The sequence below is a fragment of the Ranitomeya variabilis genome, chromosome 1, assembly GCF_051348905.1.
Source record: "Ranitomeya variabilis isolate aRanVar5 chromosome 1, aRanVar5.hap1, whole genome shotgun sequence".
Lineage (NCBI taxonomy): Eukaryota > Metazoa > Chordata > Amphibia > Anura > Dendrobatidae > Ranitomeya > Ranitomeya variabilis.
The window spans coordinates 43,469,516-43,492,512 of NC_135232.1; the positions used below are offsets into that span (position 1 = coordinate 43,469,516).

Genomic DNA, 22,997 nt, shown 5'->3' on the forward strand with positions numbered 1-22,997 from the left:
AGGGAGCTCTGTTACTGCAGCACTAGGTACGAGGGAGCTCTGTTACTGCAGCACTAGGTATGAGGGATCTCTGTTACTGCAGCACTAGGTATGAGGGAGCTCTGTTACTGCAGCACTAGGTATGAGGGAGCTCTGTTACTGCAGCACTAGGTATGAGGGAGCTCTGTTACTGCAGCACCAGGTATGAGGGAGCTCTGTTACTGCAGCACCAGGTATGAGGGAGGTCTGATACTGCAGCACCAGGTATGAGGGAGCTCTGTTACTGCAGCACTAGGTACGAGGGAGCTCTGTTACTGCAGCACCAGGTATGAGGGAGCTCTGTTACTGCAGCACTAGGTATGAGGGAGCTCTGTTACTGCAGCACCAGGTATGAGGGAGCTCTGTTACTGCAGCACCAGGTATGAGGGAGCTCTGTTACTGCAGCACTAGGTATGAGGGAGCTCTGTTACTGCAGCACTAGGTATGAGGGAGCTCTGTTACTGCAGCACTAGGTACGAGGGAGCTCTGTTACTGCAGCACCAGGTACGAGGGAGCTCTGTTACTGCAGCACTAGGTATGAGGGAGCTCTATCACTGCAGCACTAGGTACGAGGGAGCTCTGTTACTGCAGCACTAGGTATGAGGGAGCTCTATCACTGCAGCACTAGGTATGAGGGAGCTCTGTTACTGCAGCACTAGGTATGAGGGAGCTCTGTTACTGCAGCACTAGGTATGAGGGAGCTCTGTTACTGCAGCACTAGGTATGAGGGAGCTCTATCACTGCAGCACCAGGTATGAGGGAGCTCTGTTACTGCCGCACTAGGTATGAGGGAGCTCTGTTACTGCAGCACTAGGTATGAGGGAGCTCTGTTACTGCAGCACTAGGTATGAGGGAGCTCTGTTACTGCAGCACTAGGTATGAGGGAGCTCTATCACTGCAGCACCAGGTATGAGGGAGCTCTGTTACTGCCGCTCTAGGTATGAGGGAGCTCTGTTACTGCAGCACTAGGTATGAGGGAGCTCTGTTACTGCAGCACCAGGTATGAGGGAGCTCTGTTACTGCAGCACCAGGTATGAGGGAGCTCTGTTACTGCAGCACTAGGTATGAGGGAGCTCTGTTACTGCAGCACTAGGTATGAGGGAGCTCTGTTACTGCAGGACCAGGTATGAGGGAGTTCTGTTACTGCAGCACTAGGTATGAGGGAGCTCTGTTACTGCAGCACCAGGTATGAGGGAGTTCTGTTACTGCAGCACCAGGTATGAGGGAGCTCTGTTACTGCAGCACTAGGTATGACGGAGCTCTGTTACTGCAGCACTAGGTATGAGGGAGCTCTGTTACTGCAGCACCAGGTATGAGGGAGTTCTGTTACTGCAGCACCAGGTATGAGGGAGCTCTGTTACTGCAGCACCAGGTATGAGGGAGTTCTGTTACTGCAGCACCAGGTATGAGGGAGCTCTGTTACTGCAGCACCAGGTATGAGGGAGGTCTGATACTGCAGCACCAGGTATGAGGGAGCTCTGTTACTGCAGCACCAGGTATGAGGGAGCTCTGTTACTGCAGCACCTGGTATGAGGGAGGTCTGATACTGCAGCACCAGGTATGAGGGAGCTCTGTTACTGCAGCACCAGGTATGAGGGAGGTCTGATACTGCAGCACCAGGTATGAGGGAGCTCTGTTACTGCAGCACTAGGTATGAGGGAGCCCTGTTACTGCAACACTAGGTATGAGGGAGCTCTGTTACTGCAGCACTAGGTATGAGGGAGCTCTGTTACTGCAGCACCAGGTATGAGGGAGCTCTGTTACTCCAGCACTAGGTATGAGGGAGCTCTGTTACTGCAGCACCTGGTATGAGGGAGTTCTGCTACTGCAGCACAAGGTATGAGGGAGGTCTGATACTGCAGCACCAGGTATGAGGGAGCTCTGTTACTGCAGCACCAGGTATGAGGGAGGTCTGATACTGCAGCACCAGGTATGAGGGAGCTCTGTTACTGCAGCACTAGGTATGAGGGAGCTCTGTTACTGCAGCACCAGGTATGAGGGAGGTCTGATACTGCAGCACCAGGTATGAGGGAGCTCTGTTACTGCAGCACCAGGTATGAGGGAGGTCTGATACTGCAGCACCAGGTATGAGGGAGCTCTGTTACTGCAGCACTAGATATGAGGGAGCTCTGTTACTGCAGCACCAGGTATGAGGGAGGTCTGATACTGCAGCACCAGGTACGAGGGAGCTCTGTTACTGCAGCACCAGGTATGAGGGAGCTCTGTTACTGCAGCACCAGGTATGAGGGAGCTCTGTTACTGCAGCACTAGGTATGAGGGAGCTCTGTTACTGCAGCACCAGGTATGAGGGAGGTCTGATACTGCAGCACCAGGTACGAGGGAGCTCTGTTACTGCAGCACCAGGTATGAGGGAGCTCTGTTACTGCAGCACCAGGTATGAGGGAGCTCTGTTACTGCAGCACTAGGTATGAGGGAGCTCTATCACTGCAGCACTAGGTATGAGGGAGCTCTGTTACTGCAGCACTAGGTATGAGGGAGCTCTATCACTGCAGCACTAGGTATGAGGGAGCTCTGTTACTGCAGCACTAGGTATGAGGGAGCTCTGTTACTGCAGCACTAGGTATGAGGGAGCTCTGTTACTGCAGCACTAGGTATGAGGGAGCTCTGTTACTGCAGCACTAGGTATGAGGGAGCTCTGTTACTGCAGCACCAGGTATGAGGGAGTTATGTTACTGCAGCACCAGGTACGAGGGAGCTCTGTTACTGCAGCACTAGGTATGACGGAGCTCTGTTACTGCAGCACTAGGTATGAGGGAGCTCTGTTACTGCAGCACCAGGTATGAGGGAGCTCTGTTACTGCAGCACCAGGTATGAGGGAGCTCTGTTACTGCAGCACTAGGTATGAGGGAGCTCTGTTACTGCAGCACTAGGTATGAGGGAGCTCTGTTACTGCAGCACCAGGTATGAGGGAGCTCTGTTACTGCAGCACCAGGTATGAGGGAGCTCTGTTACTGCAGCACCATATATGAGGGAGCTCTGTTACTGCAGCACCAGGTATGAGGAAGCCCTGTTACTGCAGCACTAGGTATGAGGGAGCTCTGTTACTGCAGCACTAGGTATGAGGGAGCTCTGTTACTGCAGCACCAGGTATGAGGGAGCTCTGTTACTGCAGCACTAGGTATGAGGGAGCTCTGTTACTGCAGCACCAGGTATGAGGGAGCTCTGTTACTGCAGCACCATATATGAGGGAGCTCTGTTACTGCAGCACCAGGTATGAGGAAGCCCTGTTACTGCAGCACTAGGTATGAGGGAGCTCTGTTACTGCAGCACTAGGTATGAGGGAGCTCTGTTACTGCAGCACTAGGTATGAGGGAGCTCTGTTACTGCAGCACCAGGTATGAGGGAGCTCTGTTACTGCAGCACTAGGTATGAGGGAGCTCTGTTACTGCAGCACCAGGTATGAGGGAGCTCTGTTCCTGCAGCACTAGGTATGAGGGAGCTCTGTTACTGCAGCACCTGGTATGAGGGAGGTCTGTTACTGCAGCACCAGGTATGAGGGAGCTCTGTTACTGCAGCACCAGGTATGAGGGAGCTCTGTTCCTGCAGCACTAGGTATGAGGGAGCTCTATCACTCCAGTTACAGGTATATGGGAGCTCTATTACAGCAGCAACAGGTATATGGGAGCATTATCACTGCAGTTATATGTAAATAAGAGGTCTATCACTGCATTGTCTTTTACGATCTATAGTTTTACGCTATAACAGCCTTGAAATGTACCTTAACATGAAAATAATATGGAATTTGCAGTCACCCGCCAACAATCATCACAGCTATACATCAGTATACTCAGAGCACTACTCACCATACAGTCACTAGCCTAAGGCAACAATGTGTATAGGGACAAACACGTCCGTATCGCCTTATTCTACACATGACAGAGATCAGTGCATGATACTTATTATAATAGTACAGCAGACAATGCTACATCCATGCAGTTACTGTATAAGAGATTTGTAAGTGTCCTCTCCACTTCTTCAGAGTCCTGCAGGGAATGGAAAGTCACGTAGTACAGGACAGTTCAGATGGACAGCCACGTCCACGGAGAGGCAGTGCTATGTCTTTTTCGCTTTTGTACTTTGGCGATTTTTTCGAGAGCTGGACGGGTTCGGCTGGACTTTCTCTTTGACGGGATTGGGTTTCTTCTGCTTTGAAGTATTAGGTCTTAGGGATTGTAAACCGAGTATCTCACAATACTTGTTGCACTGGTGCAAGGCCTTGAATTGATCAATGAAGGACACTGCACAATTTCCTTTAAATCCTTTGTATCTGAAACATATAGAAAGGAAATGCTTACTCTAGGGTTAAAGAACATTGGACAATAAATAAGCTGGTTATTCATGGTGACTTATTTTACGATGCATCACATGGCCAACATCGTACGACAATGAAAGCGAATGTGGTTGCGATGCACATTGACATGACACAAAAGTGACAAAAGCCAGAAATTTTTTGGCAAGGAGTGTCATTGCAACTTGTCATTCACAACATGACCGCATTTATTATGGGGTGATGTAGCAACGATCTTTGTTCGTTCCACATCGATACCAAATATGCCTGTTTTTTTTAAACTATTATGTTATTTTGGGTGGAGAAAATAGGAGTGAGTCAAATTTTTAAATAAAAAAAGCATATTTGGTAGTGCAATGTCCATAAAAGTCAGATCTATCAAATAAAAAATGAGTTAACCAATGTAAAGAAAAGAAAAAGAAATACCCGAATTGATGTTTTTTTGCTTGTTCTACCACCCCAAAAAATATAATATAAAACTATTAAAACTTTGTATGTTCCCCAAAAATGATAACTAGCAATCTGTGTGAGAAATCAGGATCCATTTAGTCTTCTCAGTCCAAATTTTATGCTCTAAATCTATCTCATAGTATCTCTACACAAAAATCCCACCAATTCCCAGTTTCTCAGGCATTCCAAGTGCCTGGGAAACTGAATAAAACCATCTGTGCGTTGTTTTGATTGTCCGAGCTTGTTCATCACAATACCTCTAATTCGGCCTTGCACATAAACTCTGGTGGGCAGTTGTGTTCACATTAAATTTGGCGCCCAAACAGGGACAGGACAAGAACTACTCATGCAGCTCCGATGGCTTAAAAAAAAAAAAGTACTACAGGAAATGGTAACAGAAACCAAAAGAATTTATTTATTAATTTTTTTTTACAAAGTTTGGAAATTCTTTAAGCTTCTAGAATAATAATGAAAAACGATATAAGTTCTACATCGCTGTAATTGTACTGACCTTGAGAATCATGTTACCAAGTCATTTTTTACTACACAATAACAAACCCCAAATGATGGTGGAATTGTATTTTTTTTTCTCGCTTCACCCCTTGTGGAATTTTGCTACATTTTTAATTATATTGTATGGTAAAGTTAATGGTATATTTCAATGCTGTTTGAAATAAAAGTTTCTTGTTTTTGGAAGAAGAGGAGGAAAAAACACCACCAACAGTTTAGTGTATATATAGGAAAGTAGGGTCCAGAGTGATTGAAAGGGATACAATTGGTATACAGTGCAAGTGTAGGGAATATTCCAAACTCTATTATTACATACTTATTACTAGTCTTGTTTTTTAATGGGGCAGTCATATGAATTAAGTCAGAAAAAGCATTATTTATGCAGTATATTTGTAAGTGCATTTCTTATCGGTATTATTGCACCTGTGTATTTTCCATCTTAACTTGGGTCCGCTGCACCTTGGTTAGTGAAATTGTTGGAGGCCTTGGACAGATAAGCATTAGGGTTGAGCGACTTCTACTTTTTTAGGATCGAGTCGGGTTTCGTGAAACCTGACTTTCTCAAAAGTCGGATCGTGTGAAATCGGCCGATTATTGTGAAAAGTCGGGGGGCCGACCGAAACACGAAACCCAATGCAAGTCAATGGGGATATTTTTTTTTCTCTCTCTCTCTCCTCGGACTGTGTAAATCGCTACATCCAAAAGGGTAAGATGGCGTTTATACCTCCACCCTCTGTGACACCGCAGAAAGCAAGACGAGACCTATGTCATCACGCTGCCCACACTCCTTCATTGGCTGAAAAAAATGGCGGTTAAAGCGTCATACGAAACGCGACTTTGGCGCGAAGATCGCCGACCACATGGCCGATCCCACACTGGGATCGGCTCGGGTTTCACGAAACCCGACTTTGCCGAAAGTCGGCGACTTATGAATTGACCGATCCGTTTCGCTCAACCCTAGTAAGCATCTCTGCCTGTATACTGGTGTTTTTTTGTCTAGAATAGTGGAGGTTTTTCCTCTTATGGTGTTTTTTTAGATTAGGACTGCCAATATGTAAGGACCCTTGACACTGGTTGACAGCTTAAATATTGTGGCCATAATATCGACCAATACCTTGCATACATTGTTATGTTTCTGTGCACTATATTTTTCCAGGGTGCGGCTCGGCCCTTGATGGCTCTGTACACTGTGGCCTCTGTTCACACAGGATGCATCATGGTGAGCCCGCTACATGGTGTCATTAATAGGCTTTGAGCCATATACTTTGCATTCCTGTGTGAACATGCCATATACAGACTATTTGTCTGCACAGGTGCACCAAGCTGCCAATTCCTGATTGTAGGGTGGCTGCCTTATCGGTATTATTGCACCTGTGTATTTGCCATCTTAACTTGGGTCCGCTGCACCTTGGTTAGTGCAATTGTTGGAGGCCTTGGACAGGTAAGCATCTCTGCCTGTGTACTGGTGTTTTTTTTGTCTAGAATAGTGGAGGTTTTTCCTCTTATGGTGTAAGTGCATTTCTGGACATTTTGAGAAGGAATAGGTATGTTTCATAAGTTGGTGTTAAAATCTTAGTGAATAACTTATCAAGCTGCCATCTCCTACTTATGCTTAGAACTTAATTGTGTGGAATAGAATTCATAAGGTCTCAGATGGCATCTTGCGGAGGATGGGATTGTAGTTTAAGTGTTTCTGTAAAACAAAAGATGAATATAATTGGGCAACAATCAGAAACACACATTCGCCAGAAGACTCACTACACTCATCAGGAGGGCGTTAAACTAGAAGAAGAGGGGACGGGAAGAAAAACATTAGACTCGAACAAAGAAGACCCAGGAAAACATACTCAGAAGGGAGGTAAGAACATTTCTAAAACAATCCACAGTGAGGAGATTGGAACAAAACAAAATCCTCTAAACTGCATGCTCGCAAACGCCAGAAGCCTGACAAACAAGATGGAAGAACTAGAAGCAGAAATATCTACAGGTAACTTTGACATAGTGGGAATAACCGAGACATGGTTAGATGAAAGCTATGACTGGGCAGTTAACTTACAGGGTTACAGTCTGTTTAGAAAGGATCGTAAAAATCGAAGAGGAGGAGGGGTTTGTCTCTATGTAAAGTCTTGTCTAAAGTCCACTTTAAGGGAGGATATTAGCGAAGGGAATGAGGATGTCGAGTCCATATGGGTCGAAATTCATGGAGGGAAAAATGGTAACAAAATTCTCATTGGGGTCTGTTACAAACCCCCAAATATAACAGAAATCATGGAAAGTCTACTTCTAAAGCAGATAGATGAAGCTGCAACCCATAATGAGGTCCTGGTTATGGGGGACTTTAACTACCCGGATATTAACTGGGAAACAGAAACCTGTGAAACCCATAAAGGCAACAGGTTTCTGCTAATAACCAAGAAAAATTATCTTTCACAATTGGTGCAGAATCCAACCAGAGGAGCAGCACTTTTAGACCTAATACTATCTAATAGACCTGACAGAATAACAAATCTGCAGGTGGTCGGGCATCTAGGAAATAGTGACCACAATATTGTACAGTTTCACCTGTCTTTCACTAGGGGGACTTGTCAGGGAGTCACAAAAACACTGAACTTTAGGAAGGCAAAGTTTGACCAGCTTAGAGATGCCCTTAATCTGGTAGACTGGGACAATATCCTCAGAAATAAGAATACAGATAATAAATGGGAAATGTTTAAGAACATCCTAAATAGGCACTGTAAGCGGTTTATACCTTGTGGGAATAAAAGGACTAGAAATAGGAAAAACCCAATGTGGCTAAACAAAGAAGTAAGACAGGCAATTAACAGTAAAAAGAAAGCATTTGCACTACTAAAGCAGGATGGCACCATTGAAGCTCTAAAAAACTATAGGGAGAAAAATACTTTATCTAAAAAACTAATTAAAGCTGCCAAAAAGGAAACAGAGAAGCACATTGCTAAGGAGAGTAAAACTAATCCCAAACTGTTCTTCAACTATATCAATAGTAAAAGAATAAAAACTGAAAATGTAGGCCCCTTAAAAAATAGTGAGGAAAGAATGGTTGTAGATGACGAGGAAAAGGCTAACATATTAAACACCTTCTTCTCCACGGTATTCACGGTGGAAAATGAAATGCTAGGTGAAATCCCAAGAAACAATGAAAACCCTATATTAAGGGTCACCAATCTAACCCAAGAAGAGGTGCGAAACCGGCTAAATAAGATTAAAATAGATAAATCTCCGGGTCCGGATGGCATACACCCACGAGTACTAAGAGAACTAAGTAATGTAATAGATAAACCATTATTTCTTATTTTTAGGGACTCTATAGCGACGGGGTCTGTTCCGCAGGACTGGCGCATAGCAAATGTGGTGCCAATATTCAAAAAGGGCTCTAAAAGTGAACCTGGAAATTATAGGCCAGTAAGTCTAACCTCTACTGTTGGTAAAATATTTGAAGGGTTTCTGAAGGATGTTATTCTGGATTATCTCAATGAGAATAACTGTTTAACTCCATATCAGCATGGGTTTATGAGAAATCGCTCCTGTCAAACCAATCTAATCAGTTTTTATGAAGAGGTAAGCTATAGGCTGGACCACGGTGAGTCATTGGACGTGGTATATCTCGATTTTTCCAAAGCGTTTGATACCGTACCGCACAAGAGGTTGGTACACAAAATGAGAATGCTTGGTCTGGGGGAAAATGTGTGTAAATGGGTTAGTAACTGGCTTAGTGATAGAAAGCAGAGGGTGGTTATAAATGGTATAGTCTCTAACTGGGTCGCTGTGACCAGTGGGGTACCGCAGGGGTCGGTATTGGGACCTGTTCTCTTCAACATATTCATTAATGATCTGGTAGAAGGTTTACACAGTAAAATATTGATATTTGCAGATGATACAAAACTATGTAAAGCAGTTAATACAAGAGAAGATAGTATTCTGCTACAGATGGATCTGGATAAGTTGGAAACTTGGGCTGAAAGGTGGCAGATGAGGTTTAACAATGATAAATGTAAGGTTATACACATGGGAAGAAGGAATCAATATCACCATTACACACTGAACGGGAAACCACTGGGTAAATCTCACATGGAGAAGGACTTGGGGATCCTAGTTAATGATAAACTTACCTGGAGCAGCCAGTGCCAGGCAGCAGCTGCCAAGGCAAACAGGATCATGGGGTGCATTAAAAGAGGTCTGGATACACATGATGAGAGCATTATACTGCCTCTGTACCAATCCCTAGTTAGACCGCACATGGAGTACTGTGTCCAGTTTTGGGCACCGGTGCTCAGGAAGGATATAATGGAACTAGAGAGAGTACAAAGGAGGGCAACAAAATTAATAAAGGGGATGGGAGAACTACAATACCCAGATAGATTAGCGAAATTAGGATTATTTAGTCTAGAAAAAAGACGACTGAGGGGCGATCTAATAACCATGTATAAGTATATAAGGGGACAATACAAATATCTCGCTGAGGATCTGTTTATACCAAGGAAGGTGACGGGCACAAGGGGGCATTCTTTGCGTCTGGAGGAGAGAAGGTTTTTCCACCAACATAGAAGAGGATTCTTTACTGTTAGGGCAGTGAGAATCTGGAATTGCTTGCCTGAGGAGGTGGTGATGGCGAACTCAGTCGAGGGGTTCAAGAGAGGCCTGGATGTCTTCCTGGAGCAGAACAATATTGTATCATACAATTATTAGGTTCTGTAGAAGGACGTAGATCTGGGGATTTATTATGATGGAATATAGGCTGAACTGGATGGACAAATGTCTTTTTTCGGCCTTTCTAACTATGTTTCTAACTATGTTAGATCTTCAGCGCTCCAGCTACAAGGCCTGGGAATAGACACCATTGCGGTTTAGTGCTTCTGTGCTAATTATCAGAGGGGGTTCATCAGACCGTCATAACAGCTCAGTAATAGGAGATTGGAACATTTCTCTCAAGCGATTGCACAGCTGGGAATCGCAAGGTGCACCACGCTAAAAAGTGATGTTAGCAAATGTCTCTGAATGTTTCATACCCACTGAGCACAAAAACAAAATTGAGAAATCATCTGAACTTTAAATAGAAAGTTCTTTCTATTACAGAGCTCCAAATTCAATGCGTTGAGTTATATGATATTTACAGACACCACTAGGGGGAGCTCGGGAGCTTACTGCATACAGTTTTATTCTTGCAGGGGTTTTCTTCTTTTGGGGACATTTTTTTTTAAATGCATATATTCAGCACTAAAAATGTTTTTTTGCAATTGGGTTTAAGTAAAAAATTGCACCTCTTTAACATCATCCATAAATGTTATACAGTCAGAATCTGAATGTAACACCAGTGACCAGAGCTAAGCTCCAGTTGATGAATTTCACCCCTTTTCACTCTGCTGGCAATATAGCATTGAAGGCCACAGGACCACACCATTTCAAAAACCTTTCGACCCAATCATGGGGGGCCGATGAGATGTCATAGCAGCTGGGGGCCTGGTGAAGGTTCCCATGGCTGCCATGATGGTTATTTTTTGAAGCCCAATCATAGACTTGGCTTCATTTAAAAAATTATTTTAGCTATTTATTCAATACCGCTGCATGTAGAACAAGTTATCAGATGATCACAGATTCAAGTCCCCAAGGAGGATTTAAAAAAAAATTAAAGTAAAATATAACAAATAAATAAAACTCATAAACATTGAAATAACCCCAATAAAAATAAAGGCATAAAAATAAAATAAACATATTCTTTATAGCTGTATCCAGAAAAGTCTTATCCATCTAAATATATCATTACAGTAAAGGCAAGCAAGAAAAATGCAAAAAGAAAGAAATATTGTTTTTCAGTAGCCGAACAGCCCTTTAAAAAAGTGCGATGAAAATATTGTAACTTTTTTTTTTAACCTAATTTTTATTGAAATTTTTGAAAAATACAATAAGATGCCAGATTGTATGGCTTGTCTCGATCAAGCCAATATTTAAGAAGTAATTTTTTTGCTAGTTCAAGCAAAGTATACATTAGAATAGGAGGACCACCCATCCTCTTGCCAGGATTATCCGTTCCATTCCAGAAGTGTAATAAGGCTAAATAAGGAGACAGGGTGTAACTCGAAACCCACATAGTATTAACCAAGTTTGAAACTAGTCCCCAAAATGAAACTGATGCGGAGCGAGACCAAAGGCCATGCATGAGATCAGAATTAGTAAGGTGACATTTAGGACATGCTGTTAGTCTATTTGATAGAGGATCTTTTTTAGGTATACTGAAAGCATAGATGGCCCCGTGCATAATTTTATATTGGGTTTCTCTCTATACTTCATTTATAATGTGTTTCCTGAACACACTCCACCCTGTACTGATCTTATTATGAATCTCCACATCGTCCAACTGTGGACCCCCAATAATTTGGACCTCATTACAGAGTACAGGACCGATATTGAGGGAGTACCCATCGAAGACAGCAGAATGACACCCAACTCGTTCTGGGCAACCTCAAAGGTAACGTCCTTCAAGTCGACCATAATGGACAGTCTGATTTGTTCAAACTGAAATTAATGTTGGAGAGGCAGATGATATCTCTCCAGACACTCTGTGTATGTCCGCCACCTCTGCTCTGCTGGGTGAAGAAGGTGCGAGATGTTATCAACCCCTGCCTGCTGCCATTCCAAGAAAAATTTATTGTCACTACCTTGAAGGAATTCAGGATTACGCCATAAAGGGAGGTCTTTTGAGACTCTAAAAGATAAACCACATTTTTTCCTTACTGACTTCCAAGTGGAGATAGCATCCCTAAAAATAATCGATCTTTTAATTCTTGGGGGTAACGAGTCAAACTGGGAATGGAGATATTGGACACAAAAGAAGGACATTATTAATATTCTGGGGGCACAAAAGGTGTGTATCACTTTTGTATGGAAGCACCATTACTCTGATCCGATGTAATTTATCATTGGGGATACTGGTATAGTGTAGGGCACCAAGGGGATTATAAGGAAGTGGGGGAAAAAGTAGGGAGGGTGCTGGAAAAGCATCCAGCCATTGATGTCTGTGCGTTACATTCTGCAGAGACGAGTCATGGATAGAAGATGTCATCATGACGTTATGAAGAAGAAAAGAGAAAATGAATAACTTTAATCAAATAAAATGTCATCGATGAGTCACTGGATTTGTCTGTACATTATACAGTTATAATGTCTACAGAGAAACAGTGCACAGAGCCGCCATCAGGGCATTACTGCCCTTACTGCTGTATGGGACCCGGTGACACAGAAAAGAATGATGGATTGAGGGTGAGGGTGGCGGACAGCAAATGATGATAGATTGGGGGTGAGGGACAGCAAATGATGGATTGAGGGTGGGGAATGGGGGACAGAAAATGATGATGAATTGAGGGTGAGGGTGGGGGACAGCAAATGATGATAGATTGGGGGTGGGGTATGGGGGACAGAAAATGATGGATTGGGAGTGGGGAACAGCAAATCATGATGGATTGAGAGTGGGCGATGAATAATGAATTAAAAGTGGGGAGAGAAAAAAATGAATTGAGGGTGGGGTAAAGCAAATGATAATAAATTGAGGGTTGGGGGAGAGCAGATGATGATAAATTATGGATGGAAGGGGAGAGCAAATGATGATGAATTGAGGGTGGGAGGGGAGAGAAAATGATGATGTATTGAATGGTGAGGATGTGGTGTAGAAGTGGAGCTTTCCCAAGAGTGGGCGGTGGGACTGTGGAAATTTTAAGGTACGGAAGTGGAGCTGGGGTGGAGCCTCAAGGGGACCTGAAAATGTTGCCAGTATGGGGCCTTGAAATTTCTGGTGCCCGCCTTTATGATGCATAATGAGTATCTTCCTTCATATGGTCACTGCTTGGTGGTAATGTGGTGATGGTGGGTCCAAAATTTACACTGGGACCCATATAACTTTTTGTCACATCCCTGGGTGCCAGTGTTGTCAATTCTGGCACCCAACTACTGTACTCAGGCACTAGAAATTGAGGTTGTCCAGCTGCCCATTTGCCCTAAAAGGAAGACACCGGTATTGTGAATAGCACTAGACCAGGCCTGGAACTTTGTTACTCCTCTAACTAGACCTCTCCTACAACAGACACCAAGTACCAGCACCAGACATTAGATCTTTAGACTCGAATGCAATTTCCAAATGGAACCCCCCCCCCCCCCCCCCCCCGAGCAGCATCGATGATTCATCTCCTGGATGTTATCGAGAGTAACTTTTAATAAGTTTCCTCTATTATGTGCTGTGATGATTTGTGAAAAATTCCCTGGTCGTTTATAGAAGAAATGTTACTTGCATTAATGAACGGTTGGGAGAGTCACGATTTCCAGATTTAGAATGATGCATCTCGGATTGTAAAAGTGCATCTAACATCCTGACAGAGAGGATGAGAACATAATGAAGGCGCAGTGAGTGATGTCTCAATAAAGACGCGAGATATTTTGCAAGGAGCTGAACTTTCCTTACTGCAATACTGGTAATTACGATAGAAAGATAGAAATTCTCTAGGAAGTGGAGACCCTTACAGCACGTGGGGACTTGGGCTACTGGTGGGCAGTGCATGGTGGTATTAGGCAAAGCAGAGTGGTCAGATTTAGGCAATATATTAGGTAATACTGTTTCACAGCAAGGTGGCACCATTTTGGCACTGCATTATTTAGGCACTGTTTGGTGTTATTGCTTAGGAACTGTACGATGATAATAATTAGGCAGCATATGGTCGCATTATTTAGTCACTGTATGGTGTTTTTTTTAGGCACTGTATGGTCATATTAGTTAGTCACTGTATGGTCGCATCAGTAGAGTAGTTCTATTTCGGCACTGACAGTGGTATTTTTACGTGGTATAATTTGGGTGGTCTTATTACTTGAGAAGTGCATGGTAGTATTTAAGCATAGCAGAGTGGTTGGGTGTAGGTACTATATGGTTATATTTTTTGGGTACAGTATGATGGAATTATTTAGGTACTGTATTGTGGTACTGTTTAAGCAGTGCATGGAAATATTATAGAGGCACTGTATAGTGGTATTTTTAGGCATTGTATGGTGGTATTGGTTAGGTACTCTGATCTGGAATTTTTGAAGTACTGTACAGAGGTATTGTTTAGGCAATGTATATTGTTTTCTTTAGGCACTGTATGGTGGTATTGTTTGGGATCTTTATGGTGGTATTGTTTAGGTACTATGTAGTTGTATTATTTAGGTCCTGTGTAGTGGTATTACTTTGGTACTATGTAGTGGTATTGTTTTGGTACTATGTAGTGGCATTGTTTAGCTACTATGTAGTTGCATTGTTTTGGTACTATGTATTGGTATTGTTTTGGTAATATGTAGTTGTATTGTTTTGGTACTATGTAGTGGTATGGTTTTGCTACTATGTAGCGGTATTATTTAGGTACTATGTAGTGGTATTGTTTAGGTACTATGTAGTGGTATTGCTTTAGTACTATGTAGTGGCATTGTTTAGGTACTATGTAGTGGTATTGCTCTGGTACTATGTAGTGATATTGTTTAGGTACTATGTAGTTGCATTGTTTTGGTACTATGTAGTGGTATTGTTTAGGTACTATGTAGTGGTATTGTTTAGGTACTATGTAGTGGTATTGTTTAGATACTATGTAGTTGTATTGTTTAGGTACTATGTAGTGGTATTGCTTTGGTACTATGTAGTGGTATTATTTAGGTACTATGTAGTGGAATTACTTTGGTACTATGTAGTGGTATTGTTTAGGTACTATGTAGTGGTATTGTTTAGATACTATGTAGTTGTATTGTTTAGGTACTATGTAGTGGTATTGCTTTGGTACTTTGTAGTTGCATTGTTTTGGTACTATGTAGTGGTATTGTTTAGGTACTATGTAGTAGTATTGTTTAGGTACTATGTAGTGGTATTGTTTAGATACTATGTAGTTGTATTGTTTAGGTACTATGTAGTGGTATTGCTTTGGTACTATGTAGTTGCATTGTTTTGGTACTATGTAGTGGTATTGTTTAGGTACTATGTAGTGGTATTGTTTAGGTACTATGTAGTGGTATTGTTTAGATACTATGTAGTTGTATTGTTTAGGTACTATGTAGTGGTATTGCTTTGGTACTATGTAGTGGTATTATTTAGGTACTATGTAGTGGTATTACTTTGGTACTATGTAGTGGTATTGTTTAGGTACTATGTAGTGGTATTGTTTAGATACTATGTAGTTGTATTGTTTAGGTACTATGTAGTGGTATTGATTTGGCACTATGTAGTTGTATTGTTTTGGTACTATGTAGTGGTATTGTTTAGGTACTATGTAGTTGTATTATTTAGGTACTAAGTTGTGGTATTGTTTAGGTACTATGTAGTGGTATTGCTTTGGTGCTATGTAGTGGCATTGTTTAGGTACTATGTAGTGGTATTGCTCTGTTACTATGTAGTGGTATTGTTTAGGTACTATGTAGTTGCATTGTTTTGGTACTATGTAGTGATATGGTTTTGTTACTATGTAGTGGTATTGTTTAGGTACTATGTAGTTGTATTATTTAGGTACAATGTAGTGGTATTGTTTAGGTACTATGTAGTGGTATTGTTTATATACTATGTAGTTGCATTGTTTTGGTACTATGTGGTGGTATTGTTTAGGTACTATGTAGTGCTATTGCTTTGGTACTATGTAGTGGTATTGTTTAGGTACTCTGTAGTTGCATTATTTGGGTACTATGTAGTAGTATTGTTTAGGCACTATGTAGTTGCATTGTTTTGGTACTATGTAGTGGTAGTGTTTAGGTACTATGTAGCTGCATTATTTGGGTACTATGTAGTGGCATTGTTTAGGTACTATGTAGTGATATGGTTTTGTTACTATGTAGTGGTATTGCTTTGGTACTATGTAGTGGTATTGTTTTGGTACTATGTAGTGGTATTGTTTAGGTACTATGTAGTTGCATTGTTTTGGTACTATGTAGTTTTATTGTTTAGGTACTATGTAGTGGTATTGCTTTGGAACTATGTAGTGGTATTGCTTTGGTACTATGTAGTGGTATTGTTTAGGTACTATGTAGTGGTATTGTTTAGATACTATGTAGTTGTATTGTTTAGGTACTATGTAGTGGTATTGTTTTGGCACTATGTAGTTGTATTGTTTTGGTACTATGTAGTGGTATGGTTTTGTTACTATGTAGTGGTATTGTTTAGGTACTATGTAGTTGTATTATTTAGGTACTTAGTTGTGGTATTGTTTAGGTACTATGTAGTGGTATTGCTTTGGTGCTATGTAGTGGCATTGTTTAAGTACTATGTAGTGGTATTGCTCTGGCACTATGTAGTGGTATTGTTTAGGTACTATGTAGTTGCATTGTCTGGTACTATGTAGTGGTATGGTTTTGTTACTATGTAGTGGTATTGTTTAGGTACTTTGTAGTTGTATTATTTAGGTACAATGTAGTGGTATTGTTTAGGTACTATGTAGTGGTATTGTTTATGTACTATGTAGTTGCATTGTTTTGGTACTATGTGGTGGTATTGTTTAGGTACTATGTAGTCCTATTGCTTTGGTACTATGTAGTGGTATTGTTTAGGTACTCTGTAGTTGCATTATTTGGGTACTATGTAGTGGTATTGTTTAGGTACTATGTAGTTGCATTGTTTTGGTACTATGTAGTGGTATTGTTTAGGCACTATGTAGTTGCATTGTTTTGGTACTATGTAGTGGTAGTGTTTAGGTACTATGTAGCTGCATTATTTGGGTACTATGTAGTGGTATTGTTTAGGTACTATGTAGTGGTATTGCTTTGGTACTATGTAGTGGTATTGTTTTGGTACTATGTAGTGGTATTGTTTAGGTACTATGTAGTTGCATTGTTTTGGTACTATGTAGTTTTATTGTTTAGGTACTATGTAGTGGTATTGCTTTGGAACTATGTAGTGGTATTGCTTTGGTACTATGTAGTGGTATTGTTTTGGTACTATGTATTGGTATTGTTTTGGTACTATGTTGTGGTATTGTTTTAGTACTATGTAGTGGTATTGTTTTGGTACTATGTAGTGGTATTGTTTAGAACGTCCGAGGACACTCGTTCAGTTACTGAACCTGCAGAATCCTGGGGCCCAGTGAGCAGAAGAAAGGGGGCCCTTGTTATTGACGTCACGCATGTTTCTGCTGGTTACATGGTGGCCATAATATTCATGTATGTAAATGATGCAGGTAAAGGACGGAGGTGCTCAGGGGAGCAGAAAGATTACCAGTGATTACGCACTCACCCTTTGCCCATTGTTGCTATGCCAACATCTGTCAGCTTCATTCCGACACCTGAGGGGTAAAAAAAAATAATTAGTTTAAACTTATTCCAATTCTCTACGCAATCTATGCATTGTCTATCAATATACTGACATGAAATGTAAGCAGTGCTTCCCAGATGCAATGTAATTTGCATTATATACAATGATTTTGTTACTTTATCATTTCATACTTGTTGCAGTAGTGTTTTTACATAGGACCTCAAAATAGCAGTATAATGACAAGGATACTGTATATGTGGTACAACTAAGACGCTGGGTCCGTCATCATTATTCATAGGGTTGTGGATAAACTGTCAGACACTAAACCACTTAGGTAATAATGTGCTAACAGGTTCTCTTTAAGGCTTTGTACACACGTAGAATGGTCCCCTGCGGATGTTTCCGCAGCCGATTTGATAAATCCGCAGGGCAAAAACACCGTGTTTTTCCTGCGGATTTATAGCGGATTTACCGCGGATTTTGTGCGGATTCCACCTGCGGTTTTACACCTGCGGTTTTCTATTATGGAGCAGGTGTAAAACCGCTGCGGATTCCGCACAAAGAAGTGACATGCTGCAGAATGTAAACCGCTGCGTTTCCGTACGTTTTTTTCCGCAGCATGGGCACAGCGTTTTCGGTTTCCCATAGGTTTACATTGTACTGTAAACTCATGGGAAACTGCTGCGGACCAACAGCTGCGTATCCGCAGCAATTTCCGCAACGTGTGCACATAGCCTAAGAGGTTAATGGCCCAAGATTTGCAGTGGCCAATGACCCATGTAAGGGCTCATTTCCACATGCGAGGCACACGTCCGTATCTCGCATGTGGAAACCAAGCTGTGGAGCCGGCACTCCAGAGCGGAGCGTGCGGCCGCATAGGAACACATGGAGCTGCACAGCTCCGCTCCAAAGTGCCGGTGCCAGAGCTTGGTTTCCACATGCGAGCTACGGACATGTGCCTCGCATGTGGAAATGAGCCCTTAGCTGTATCCTCTACTGCTTTCTCTGGTTAACTTTCTCCCTGCACGCCAGACTCCTCTATTAGTTATTGCTTATTTTGGATTTGCAAAATGTTAATATTTTTTTTTCTATTTTATTGTGATATTTGGAAAAGATTTGTTCCTGTTTCAGTAAATAGTGGCACCAAGAAGGCAGTGATGTCTATAAAAATAACATTAATGATTTTCCAAAAATTAGTTTCAATAGTCTCAAGGAGCTTGACTTGCTTTATAGAGCCCTCATGCCACTTGGCTAATCAATTTGCCTTAAATAGCAATACTGAAAAGCCTCCAAATTGCCCTGAAAAGATGTGTGTTAGGGAATGTGCACTCGTTGCGGAAAGGTGTGTGTATTTTTCCGCACTGATTTTGGTAAATCCGCAGTGAATTACCGCGGATTTACCGCAGTTTTTTCACAGTTTTTTGTGCAGATTCCACCTGCGGTTTTACACCTGCGGATTCCAATTAGGGCTGTCCCACACGTCCAGATAATTCCGGTACCGGAAACAATCGGTACCAGAATTATCCGTGTCCATGTGCCCCTACGTTTCTGGTGTACATCAGTGTGGCACACGTGCGGCACACTTGTGCCGCCCGTGTGCCCACTAGGTACCACACCCATCGTTGGCTGTCGCTGCTTCCTGGTCTGGCCGCACCTTACTGTATGCGGTCACGTGGGGCCGCTCATTTACAGTCATGAATAGGCGGCTCCACCCCTATGGGAGGTGGAGCCGCATATTCATGACTCTAATCTGCGGCCCCACGTGACTGCATACAGTAGAAGGTGCGGCCAGGACAGGAAGCAGCGACAGCCAAGGAGGGGTATTTTCAGAACAGCGGGGGGGCTCACAGGGTGTGGGAGGGCGGCGGACAGGTAGATAACACTATTATTCATATCTTCTATGCAGCAAACGCTGCTGCAGGGAAGATATGAATGGCGGCTTCAGCACCATGTGGGGGGGACAGCGCTTACTGTAGCGCTGTCTCCGGCACGGCACAGGGACTGCACACGGAGAACGTCCGTGTCTGGTACCTGTTTTACACGGACCCATTGACTTTATTGGGTCTGTGTAATCCGTGCGCTCCCACGAACACTGACATGTCTCCGTGTTTGGCACATGGAGACACGGTCCGCAAAAAATCAATGACATCTGCACAGATGCATTGATTTTAATGGGTCTACGTGTGTCAGTGGCTCCGGTACGTGAGAAAACTGACACCTCACGTACCGGAATCACTGACGTGTGAAACCGGCCTTATGGAGTAGGTGTAAACCACTGCGGAATCTGCACAAAGAATTGACATGCTGCGGAATAAACAACGTAGCGCTTCCGCGTGGTATTTTCTGCAGCATGTGCACTGCGGATTTTGTTTTCCATAGGTTTACATGGTACTGTAAACTCATGGAAAACTGCTGCGAATCTGCAGCGGCCAATCCGCAGCAAAATCTGCAGCTTATGCACATACCCTAACACTTTGAGGTCTTCTACGACTTTATCCAACTCCTTTGAAGCTCTATAACACAAACACAAAGTAACAGCATAAAAAGTAGATGACAACTCGGTAGTAACCAACAGTTCATGTATTACCACAGCGCACTGACAACCTTTCTTTTTTTACATAAAACAAAATTCTAAAAATTTGCTTTTAGTTATTTGTGATCAGGCAGACTGTTCTGTGAAGAGTAGTGGCTCCAACTGACAGTGTCGCTGTCAGAGGTAACATCATCCTGCTATGACTTAGGCTAGTTTCACACTAGCGTTTAGCCTGGTTGCGGAGGGATGCAGACTTCCTCCGTGAAGCCCCGCCCACTACCGCGCCTCTTCATTCAGCTCTGCCTTCGGCTACATGCGGTGTGCGCACCCTATCTTTAACATTGGGTACGCAGGCCATGCCGCTGTATGCGGATGCCGCCGCATGCATCGTTTTGACGGTGCGGTATCTGCATGAAATTGCAACTTGTTGCGTTCGACGTAGGTCGTTGCACCATCAAAACGACGCTTGCGGCGGCAGCCGTAGGCGGAGCTGAATGAAGAGGCACGGTAGTGGGCGGGGCTTCACGGAGGAAGTCCGCATCCCTCTGCAACCAGGCTAAACGCTAGTGTGAAACTAGCCTAAGTCATAGCAGGAGTGATGTGCCATATACTAACCCGACGACTTCCACTTCATCCCACTAATATGCTTGTCAGAGGCAAAGGAGGACAATTGTGGTTACGTTTGATATATTCTACTGCTGCCAGTGGTGATTGTGGTGCTTTTGGTGCTGTTAGCCGCTGCCACTTTCTTTGACATGGTATGTTTTTTTCCTTTTACACCACCCACCCATTGCCATTCTTTGTTTTACCATACACTTTAATTAACTGTTGACAATTTTTTCAACTCCAGTTATTCAGTCTTTGCCAAAAGTGATGTAACAAAAAATGTTAGGTAAGCAAAGGTACAGATATCAAAATGGGGTAGCAGCTGACAGTATAGGTGTGGCATGTAAAGTTGTCAAACTGGACTATTTTTTTTTTTTTTACTTAAAAAAATAAATACATTTCTATTTGACAAATGTAAACTCTTTTTCTAAAAATGACATAATAAGGAACGCTAGGTGAGTATATGTCCAAAAAGCTAGCGTCAATAACAGGGTACTTTATTATTGTGGCATGAACACATATAAAATTTGTAAAAAGAGGTGCAAAAAAGAAAAAAAAAAATTTGTTTGTGACATGCACACTTTATGTAAACAGTCACAGTTAAATGTTTGGATTTGAGGGTAATTTTCTTTTGTACTAAAAAAACAAAAAAAAACAACAATTGTTTCCCTCTTCACACAAAGGATTGCCCAAGAAATAAAAAAACAACAACTCAGTAACGTCACTTGTTACAATCAAGCACTCGGTCTCTGACTGACACAGATTGTTCTCTCTGTAAAAAAGTATTGTGCTGACTTGCTGCTGCATTCCAGTGCAATAAGAATAAAGATAAATGATAAATTATGGTTGTACAAGAAAAACAAACACCTCCCCTTCAGAAAAAAAAAAAGCTCAATAGAGCAATGGATATAATATTAGAACAAAAACAGGCCACTTACAAACTGACAAATCCTCTTTAAATTGCTCTTGTTTCATTGTTTTATTGTAAATATAAAGTTTGTAAATTTTGCTAATTCACCTAATTTTTAATGAGGATTGAATACTTTTGATTGTGACTGTACATGGAAATGAGGATGACGATCTGTCTGTCTGGCAGCAGACCTAATCATTCTGTAATTTATTAAATCGATTCTGCTATTCACATGTAACAGCAGACAGATGGCTGACTGGTTACGACGTGCCTGGTGCCAGTGGCTTCTTCTACTGATATCACAATGTTCCCCTGCTGTGAATTTTATATACCCCAATCCTCTTCCCTGGCTGTCATATCACTTGCTGCAATGCAGATATAGTCCGTCCAGGACAGGCAAATTCCAAGAATTAAGCCAAAAATACGCCCCAATGTGGGGGTACATATCATATCACTTCTAGCAGTAGAAATGGTTACTTCTTAAAGGGCAATCACACCTTAAATCAGCTGAGAAGTAACAGACATGTAACTTGTGCTGGAAGGATCTGTGTTCCACTTTCTATAGACAACTCTGAGTTGTGCCAAAGGGGGTCATACACTACAGAATATGTTGTCACTTTATAAATAAAAAGTATTAATTTATATGGATAAACTAGTAATTTTTACTTTTTTATCTTTTTGTATAAAAATATATAATAAATTAGAGCAGTTCTCATACTGTCCACTAGATGTCAGCATAATACATTTTATTCTGCAAAAGCGTCTCGTTTTACTGTCGGCAGTAAAACTGTATGTTGTTATCTCGATAACATAAATTGATCAGTAGGATATAAAAAAATGATCAGATGGTCTAGAGGATCACGTGGTCTCGTCTCACCTTGCATATCCGTGATGAGCAAGTTTCCATTGGTCCTTTCATATACCCAGTGCTGAAAGGTGCAGCACTTCTGTCCAGCTTCCGAATCTTTTCTCAACACATTAATCTCTTTCCCGTCTTTGATGGAATATTTCACAAAGTCTCCTATAAGCTCCTCCTCCACTGTGGCGTACGGGATGTTGTTGGCTGGGCGATGAATGAGGAAAATAGGGATTACTCTAAAAAAAAAAAAAATAGGGAATTTTATTGGACGGTGACTCAGTAGTTTACCAGAAATAGGACTTTTTTTATGTGACTTCACTAGTGACTTACATGTAATCCCCACATGTAATCAAGCAGGCTAGTAGCTGTAAATCATCCAGCTGCCGAGATGAAAACTAAATCTCCGAGCAGTCACAAATACTTGGAGACCACCCGAGCGTGCTTGGGAAAACCTGAGCAACAAGTATATTCGCTCATCACTACTCACATCCAACCTACATTACTGGGAGAGACACCCAGACCTCACATCCAACCTATATTACTAGGAGACAC

The 22,997-nt window shown here is 42.2% G+C and overlaps 1 protein-coding gene across 1 annotated transcript in view; it reads right to left on the reverse strand.

Moving 5' to 3' along the window:
- Window positions 1-3,524: 3,524 nt before the first annotated feature.
- Window positions 3,525-22,997, reverse strand: part of ALPK2 (alpha kinase 2) — a 114,697-nt gene continuing 95,224 nt past the window's right edge. Inside the window, exons 10-12 of the mRNA XM_077280479.1 lie at window positions 22,464-22,681; window positions 17,520-17,568; window positions 3,525-4,306 (exon numbers count right to left, since the gene is read on the reverse strand). Coding sequence (XP_077136594.1) covers window positions 4,093-4,306; window positions 17,520-17,568; window positions 22,464-22,681 — 481 coding nt within the window. The 3' untranslated portion in view covers window positions 3,525-4,092. The remainder of the gene's footprint in view (window positions 4,307-17,519; window positions 17,569-22,463; window positions 22,682-22,997) is intronic.